The sequence below is a fragment of the Physcomitrium patens genome, chromosome 25 (assembly GCF_059467195.1).
Source record: "Physcomitrium patens ecotype Gransden chromosome 25, ASM5946719v1, whole genome shotgun sequence".
NCBI classification, from domain to species: domain Eukaryota; kingdom Viridiplantae; phylum Streptophyta; class Bryopsida; order Funariales; family Funariaceae; genus Physcomitrium; species Physcomitrium patens.
The window spans coordinates 6,829,779-6,838,421 of NC_143434.1; the positions used below are offsets into that span (position 1 = coordinate 6,829,779).

The 8,643-nt window shown below is 43.1% G+C and overlaps 1 protein-coding gene across 8 annotated transcripts; it reads right to left on the reverse strand.

Annotated features, from left to right (window-relative positions):
* Window positions 1–580: 580 nt before the first annotated feature.
* Window positions 581–7,300, reverse strand: LOC112277107 (uncharacterized). Of its 8 annotated transcripts, none has more exons than XM_073531194.2 (6): window positions 7,056–7,300; window positions 4,837–5,223; window positions 3,312–4,639; window positions 2,964–3,138; window positions 2,344–2,742; window positions 581–2,256 (listed from the first exon to the last, which is right to left on the reverse strand). In XM_073531194.2, exons 2-6 carry the CDS (start codon window positions 5,135–5,137, stop codon window positions 1,487–1,489), a joined length of 2,973 nt encoding a protein of 990 aa, XP_073387295.1. In that variant the 5' UTR covers window positions 5,138–5,223; window positions 7,056–7,300; the 3' UTR covers window positions 581–1,486. The 8 variants fall into 8 exon arrangements, with proteins under 8 accessions (XP_073387295.1, XP_073387297.1, XP_090103722.1 ...); XM_073531196.2 differs by lacking the exon at window positions 7,056–7,300 and adding an exon at window positions 6,917–7,042; XM_090247596.1 differs by lacking the exon at window positions 7,056–7,300 and adding an exon at window positions 6,755–6,910 and having other exon boundaries at window positions 581–2,241.
* Window positions 7,301–8,643: the final 1,343 nt, after the last annotated feature.

Sequence of the window (8,643 nt, forward strand, 5' to 3'; positions counted from 1 at the left end):
GATGCAACCAAAAAATATTATAATTGAAATACACAATGGAATATTTGTTATTCATAATATTATATATATATATATATATATATGTGTGTGTGTGTGTGTGTGTTTTGCATGGGTGAAGAGCCCTAAACAAGGTTCTATCAAACACAATTGGGATTTTACAGCTAACCTCATTGGAACAATTTCAAAACTCATAGGTTCAAAGTGCCATCTTGTAATAGTTTAGGGTCATTATGGAATAATGGTACTGTTGTTTGTTATTGTTGTTGATTTAAGTTTCAAAACTCATGTGATTTTTATCCATGTGCGGTTACAAAGATTTTTTTTATTATTAACAAACAGAAAAAGATTAATCTTAATTTTTAATTTTTTTAAAATACCTTTTTTTAGCTCATTTGTTAGAACCTTTTTCTGATTTTACAAGCACTAATTCAACAGACATAGCCTTATTGGACTTACAGTTGAAGTTCAACCTTATATGTTGTCATTCAAAGTAGGGTGCCATCTGAAGAAAATACTGGGCAACACATGTGAGGATATCAACAAGAATGCAACAAAAATAGGAAGCATTAAACAAGGGGGATGGATCAAAAAACATATTATCCAACCCTTTCCAGAAGAATTGGACCACACAGATACCTTTCAAAATGCATGAAAAACTTAGATGAAAGACTCCCATTGCAACTATACCGGAGCTCGTATATTTGGGTTGACATGGATGAAATGTCATCATATTCTACACACCCCACTGCAATCCCTGGCAACTTACAAACACACCTTCAAAGAGTGGATCAAAACATCAACTGCCTGCCGTCTTCCTCAGACAACTCACGAAAACCCGAAATTCTTCCAAAACAAATCCACATGACAACATGCCCGATGTTTACCAATTCGCCGGAATCTTTTCACCAAGCTATTCGCTTTGTATGACTCCCAATACTAGTTGAATTTCCCTTTCACAATGGGATGATTTCCTGTGATAGATCTGTGGCTTGGTTCCTTTGCCTCATTCACTCAGCACAGGCTCCAAGGCTGGTAAACCACACGACTGGTGGAGTACAGTGAAAGTTCCCCAGTTGGTGGGCATTGTGTGTGCAGTCTGTCCTTCGATGTGTACAAATTGTAGGCACCAAGTGATACTACGTGGTACCACTCATGTGTTATACCAACAGATCGGAGAGGTAGAAGTGCACTTGGGGTTCGTTTTGCGAGTTTGATTGCCACCTTTGAGAGCCACAAGCTTGTTGGGTGAAACATGGATCAAGTGTATTGGAGACAAGAGCTCACGTAGAAGCGTTTGGGAGCCAAAACGTGGGAATAACCGTTCGCAGCGACGATTAGAAAAGTTGGGCAACTGGACGGCCTGTACAAACGCCGCGAATTCGCTAATGTACAACGTGGAGCTGATTGCAGGAAATCAGCGGAAATCAGCGGACATCCGAAATGGGGGGGGGGGGGGGGGGGGGGGGGGGGGGGGGGGGGGGGTGGGTTACACAACTTGGGTGCGTGAGAAGCAGATGCAGCTGCTCCAGATGGTGCTGCGTCTCTTAGGCACCGCGTTGGAGCTTCTGAGGCTTGGCAGTTTAGATGAGTTCCTGCTTCCCCTGATGCGGGACATGAGGTGGTGTAGGAAATGATGGCCCCTCTCTGGCAGTCGATGGCCTGAAGTGGAACCCGCCTTGCTGTCCAATTCCTGCGCCATCAAGGCTCGCAGTGGCGTTCGAGGCCTTACTTTGCTCTTCCCAAGCCCTAATCGTCTTCTGCCGTTGCTGATGAGAGCACTGTCGCTCATGAAACCAGACGCTGCACTTCCTGAACTATAGTCTCTCTCTTTATCCTTGCGTAGCGATGTCGCGCATGAGTGGATTTGATCGTCTGAGTTGCAGGTACCGCCCAGTGAAAGGGAGTGGACGTCAAAATCATTTGAAATTGCTCGCGCGTCGTATTCCTGGCTGGGAGTGCCGTGTCCTCCACTGGAATAAGCTTCTGCTTGCTCCTCCCAAAGCCTGTCTTGATGGGAGCTTGAGAAAGAGGGGTTGGCTAAGATAGATATGGCAGATGGAGGCGAGCGATAATCGTCTAGAGATTGTCTAGGCAAGACTTGTAGCTTGGAAGCAAAGCTTTGAGCTCTTTCTCTTGTTATCATATTCTCATTCTCGTCCAACAAGAATAGAGGACGCTTTATGATGTGCTCTGTTTCAGTCTTTACTTCAAGAGTGTCACCTGATCTTATTGCTTGCAATCCTACGCAATTCAAATCTGATGTTTAGGATCAGTATTTCCAACATGATTGTCCTTTCCACAGCCCACAAATTTTCAAGATTTTCATTTGGTTGGTGGTATTACCTGTGGACGAGTCCAAATCATGCGAGGTCGACCCATGGCTGCTTAATTTTGATATCCTATGGCTGTCACCAAATCTCTCTACGTTGAGTACTCCGTGAGCATCCAAACTAGCATTCTCAGTCAAGGTTTCCTGGTTGTTAACCATCTCTTTTGAGCAAGCCTCATCCCATTCTTGTTCACTGCCGCAACTTGTTTCAGTCCGGTGCGATGAAGTGTGGTCTAGGCTAAGATCCCTAGCATCCAAAAACCTTTCCGACTGTACCTCCAACTCCTTGAGATTATCTGGTGTGATTAACTCAGGACCATTTTCATTTTCAGAATAAGGATCACAAATCACTGTCGCCTCTAATGTAACTTCTTGCTTGTCATGTTCATTGTATGAGTTAATCGACCCACAATCTGCATTACATGCGCAAATTAAACGTCAACATTATAAATCCATTTTTTTCAGTGAAATTCATCAATCTCTGTTCTCTTTGCTATGGACTCACGTGGCTAATCTTACGAGATAAAAAATGAGACTGTTCCGCGCAGAACTGAAGCAAACATACATACATAATCAATCTGGCCTTTACCTGGGGAGTCAGCTACTATTGACTCTGTGAGATTTTTTGACTTACCCACAACCTGCAACTTCTCTTCAGAGGGCTGTTTCACCACTTTGTCACCGGAGGAACTTCTCACATTTACATTATCGGTATAAGAATCTGTATCTGAAGCTGTCAGCTCGGTGCTACAATCCTCATATTCAACGTCCATGTCTACAGCCTCTGTGTCGATGTTTTTCTCGGTGATCTGCCCAACCACCCCAGAAAGTTTTCAGCGAGCGTTTACATTTGCAATTCTTTCCACAGGGTTGGAGATGTAGTGGGAGTGAAACAGTTTGTTAAGCTCAAGTGAAGCAAAAGTAAGTAGAAATCGAGGTGTGGAGAATGAAGCTGAACCTCGCCCATAGAAGTAACCCTTACCTCGGCCTGAGCACCTTGACGTGGACATATAGACAGTCGCTGAAGTTGGTCTATGCTCTGGGAAAAGTCAATCCGAGACAACTCGGGCTCTGGTGCAGTGAAAGCTCTTTTCTCCGGAGGTTCCGACTCTGTCAAGCATACAACCTTGACGAGAAGAGCACCAAGGTCTGATGCAGAAACACTTCGCCTTCTTTTAAGAAGGTTTTTTCTTTTTTCAGCTAGAGTTCGCGCTTTATCTCTACGTCCAGGGGCAGAGCCAGTACTCTTTCTTCGACATGAATCAGGATCATTGAAGGTAATGCTCAACGTAACCTCCTTCTCCCTTCTGAGTAGGATCTCTTCCACATCCTTACTCTGATGCTCATCTGTAACGATTGATTTAGGTTTCTCTAACATGAACTTAGTGTCACCCAAGCGACTAGATAGGAACACTGCCTCGGTAAGCAATGTTCCAGTACCCTCGTTAGAAGACGAAATAGCCCGGTTATTCTGATTAGCTTCATTTCCCTGAGTACCAACTGAGTCTTTTGTTAGAGAAGTCAGTGTTAATGTTACCTCTTTATCTTTCACATGATTGATAATCGGGTCCGGGATTTCGACCAGTGTGCTTGACATGCTTCTATTCTGCAGCTCTAAAAGCAATAGCTCATCGCAAGCAGCGTCTAGTCCCATGAGGTCAGATTTGGACAAGGCAGGCAGATGCGTTGAAGTACCATTAGAAAACGAGGACATTCGAGAAACCCCCTTTGGATTAAATTCCATGTCAAGCGATCTAACCGTCACCTGATCAGCATGCAGTAGATTGGCTGTTTCCAAATCCACAGGATAAATGGTTATGACTGGGAAGTGAGCTGCATCCACACACAAATGTTCGTCTTCTGGCCTCGAAGCTACAGAGGACACCATTGAACCAAGTGAAGGGTTTCCAACGGGAATAATCGGCACTGAATCGCAAGATTCTTCATATGAATCACTACTTTCCATTTTCTTGTCCAGAAGAACAGAGCAGGATTTTCTACCGAAGTGGCAGTCACTTCCCACCAATGCTTGAAGCCTGCTGTCCACACTCCTTCGAAAATCTTCTCGCTCTAACTCATCTACCTCGTCACGGTAACGTAGAACTATATCTGCGTCAGACATGATTCTATGAGGCACCCTTGACAATGACACGGACCGCTCAAGCTTTCTTGGAGAACGGAATAAAGAGATTGCAATCCTCCCAACTGCTTGGTTAGACTCCGACCTGCTAGATGGCGTGCATATTTCCTTAGTCTTTGGGGGTCCTGCTGCTTCGGGCGTCACGCTACCAGATTTCACCCATTTGTGACCTGGAAAGTTTCGTTATGCGAAGAATACAAGTGGCACAGGGATAGACAACATCAGCTCCAGAAGTATACCACCTGTGATTGCTATGCACTTCACAATACTGAGAGTGACATACACTGAAAATGGAGTTCAGTGGTTACAAGAATTTACAATTAGGTACGCCCTGCTGTTCTATGAAAAACCAAGAATCAACAAATACCTCCGATTGAAGTGGAGCTGAGCGGCGTTTTTACTGCCACAGCTGTCAGCAAAGATGCTCCATAAAGCTCCAGGTCCTCAGTAAAAACTTCGCTACTTCCGCATGATGATCGTGTCCTCATCTTCTTTCCACCAAGGAAGGCAGGATTCGATTTCTCGTCGAAGGTTATAGGACTCGGTGTGCCAGGAAAAAGTTTCCCAATACTGTTCGATTTGTCGCCTACAGAATGTGTTCGCCGGTGCGTCCCTTTTGAGAGGGACATTGTCGATTGAACCGCCGGTCCTGGAGAGGGGTTTCCCATAGAATATGCTTCGAGACTGCGCTACACATGTAGCGGCTCAAATGTCAGGTCCTTGGTTGTCTTGGGACCTAACCATGGTCTCCGATCTGGAAAAAAAACCAACCTCGTACTTCAGTATTCCATGGGAAGTAGGAAAGCGAAGCAAAGCACACATGAAGGAAATATTGACTACGAAAAGCCAAAGCAGTTAAAGCGGCAAATATCTCCGTCAATATATAGAAAAACTCGGAATTTGACAAGCAATTTACGTTCATTGCAGCAAGTGGGGACAGAACACAAAGTCGAGCTGATGCCATGAATAGGAAACAAAACTAAGAGAGCGAGAGAGAGACCGCAGAGAAATATCACATCGAAAGCGAATATATGGCAGAGAAATTTTGTTCTTGGCTGCCCCCTGGACCATGGTAAACGAAATTTGGATTGCATGTACTGAAGATTTTAATCAAATATGCGTCACAAGTATCAGATGAGGTAATAGGTTTGCAGGATAGGAAACGGTACTTGTCATTTTAAAAATAAACTTACGTAACAAGGAAGTGGCCTCTCTCAAAACAAAAGCGATGAGAAAATTTATTGCTGGATACGCACGTTGGTTGTGTACTGTACGTGCGTGTCATCCCATGGCCACGAGTTTGGGTTAAATAAACCAACTGGCAATTGCTTCGAGTACGCGCATCTGCACGTGACCTTCTAGAACAGAAGTTTGAAGAATGACACTCCCACCGTAAAAAAGGAATCTGGACGCTGAGAGTTCAGAAAGCAGTACAATTTGCAGTCATCATGCTGCATTTCGAAAAAAAACCCAAAAACAACAAAAAATAAAAACAAAAATGTATGAGGTCTTGTGATCGGAGGGTTGGCGTTCACTCATAGTGATAGAAGAGATGAATACTGGAGATTGTTAATGCGGGGAAAGAATTGGGTAAGCGTAACATTCCCATTACACTCACAACATCCAACATCTTCTCCTGCCTTACATTAATGGTAACACATCTCCGTCGACTTCAACTCGCAATACACGTTGGAAAGCAAATAACAACCCCCGTGACCCAGCTGACAACTGCGTTCCTTGTTACGTAACCTCATCATCAACTCAATTGCCCCTCACTATGCTTAGCATATCCACGATAACGACCACAAAAAAATATATAAATAAATAAATCAATCAATCAATCAATCAATCGGCAGAAGGCATCTTCAGAAGCCACCCTATGATTGCGAACCTATTAGCACTGTTATCGTCGCTGATTGTTTCATAACAACTAAGAGATTAAGAGATTCTCCAGATAGCCCCGCTATTTCACTCTCCTTGTGCCAACGACTGAGAGGTCGCGACGAGCAGCGGCCTGAAATCCTTAACAAAGGTCAATGTCAAGTAAAACTTCCTCTCCCCTGACGAAGCCCACCCAATTCTAACGTCAAAAGAATTCCTCCGAGAATAGACTCAAGGCCACCAGACATAAACAAATCCAGTACACGAGATTAACTGTTCAAAGATACGTAACGGAAAAGAAAGATCATATCAACCACTAGTGAACTTTGCCTTTTCTCAAAGAATGAGAGGTAACTTGAATGCAAGCCAAGCTCCTCCCGCTGGGAAAGACACAAAACCCTTACCACTAGTGCAGACAAGCAAAAACGGCGAACACAGACAATTCCGATGCAGGTGGGCGGGAACTGTGCGCTCAGATACAGAGCAGGGTTCGCATGAACTCGAATGATTGATAGAGGCACAAGGTTCGACGCACACGAGTGGTCCCAAAACGTGAAAAAGATTACCAGGGCTCGGGAACTTGGAAACTAGCATTACAACGTGAAAACGCAGGGAATGAAAAAGAGCATCGATCCGCGCGCTGCTCTTGCTGGCTACTGTTCCATCATTCTGTGGCATCGTTCAAAGAGCAGCAACAGCACTTACTATGTGGGAACATTCTCCGCCTCCATGGCCATCACTTTACTCGGTCTCCCCACAGAATCACGATGTCGTTCGACAAACCCGATAGATCTCAGAAACTCCATTCTGTAACAGACAGAAACATGGGAACCGTATCATCAATCTCGGCGTTCTCGTCTCCTCCGCAAATCTTGGGTCTACTTTTTTGGCTGATCTCGGGGAGCCAGGAGGCTTCGGGGGCTCAGTCATCGCAATTGAGTACACAAATTCGGGTTCGTTGTGGGCCATTTATGGACATACCGATGAAACAAATAAAAATATTGACCGGTTTCCAGCCTTCATGTGGATTTTCTACGTCAGCTTTTCCTCAAGGAATTGGTCCTCGAAGCCACGCAATCCAAGGCCATAGTCCAGGTCAGCATTACCTCGATAGATTTCGATTTGAACTACAGAAAACAGTGAAATGCGCGTGGCTCCGAGGATGCTCGATCCTGCGCAAAGTGGCAACACTAGATTCCTAGCAACAACACCGTTTAAGTCAGGGAACGCCGAATCTCAGTATCATCCATCCACTTCTTGGATTATATCCGACGATTTTTCATGTATCCCTATGCAACTGTTCGGACCTGGTCTCCGGACCCACTCTAAAATATGGGTTAACTATAATAGAGTGGATGACGAAATGTATGAATGAATAAGTGCTTTATGTTAGAAAATTCGTTAAACTTTTTTCTCCTAAGGTTTGGTCATTTGTCTTTTTGCTCTTTATTGAGTTTAGGGTTTCTGCAGTCAGCTCCAAACTATTCAGGAAGTCTCTCTATGTCCATATATATGTGCGTGTATGTGTGTATGGAATCTGTTTTTGGCAAATTAGTTCTCCCCCCTCTCAAAGTTGTGTCAAAGTTCAAATTTCTTGGCTCAAATCCTCTAGTTGACTGAAGTCAAATTTTGGCTTTGACTGTTTCTGTGTAATAACTTTCAAAAGCATTGTCTTTTTAACTTAATTGTTCTTGAAGAAATAATGTAGATCTTATTAGTCTAGTGATGACCGTCTGTTCTAGCTTCCTTTTTTCCATCTCGGGAATAGATTTGTCTTTTGAATGTTAACACCCAGCTTTGCAATTTTGAAAATGGCAATGATAATGTGCAAAAGTAAAAAATTTGAATAATGAACAAAAACTCTAGGTTTGACAACCTCACTTACATTGTTTTGGGTCTGTAAGTCTGTGGTTTCCATGGGAGTTTGATTTTTTGCGCTTTTTTCTGTAAATACTGGGTTACAAGTGAAGTTTTGTAGCGTAGCAATGTTTTGATTTTATTAGAATAATTTTGATACAAAAATTCTTTATTTTTGTAAATCATATTTTGTGTATTTGTTTATTAACATGTTTGCACATACATACGTACACACACTTCGTAATTCTCTGCACAAGATGATGTGTGATGAATCCAAAATAATGTATAGCACATTTTAAATTGAATAAAAAAATATTAACAACATAGAACTTGTTTTTTTACAAGTACCAACTTCAATGAGCGTAATTTATATACTGTTCACGATATCATGAGTTATTACAAAGAGTTTCAATTCATGCAATCTAAAAATAGGTAC

What these genes read in the sequence shown, in the direction of transcription:
- LOC112277107 (XM_073531194.2), bottom strand. Translation starts at nt 5,137, where the DNA reads ATGGGAAACCCCTCTCCAGGACCGGCGGTTCAATCGACAATGTCCCTC. An exon ending in CAGCTCCACTTCAATCGGAG is followed by an intron (nt 4,640 to 4,836) that starts GTATTTGTTGAT and finishes GAAACTTTCCAG; the next exon opens with GTCACAAATGGGTGAAATCT. An exon ending in GTCAAGGTGCTCAGGCCGAG is followed by an intron (nt 3,139 to 3,311) that starts GTAAGGGTTACT and finishes GTGGTTGGGCAG; the next exon opens with ATCACCGAGAAAAACATCGA.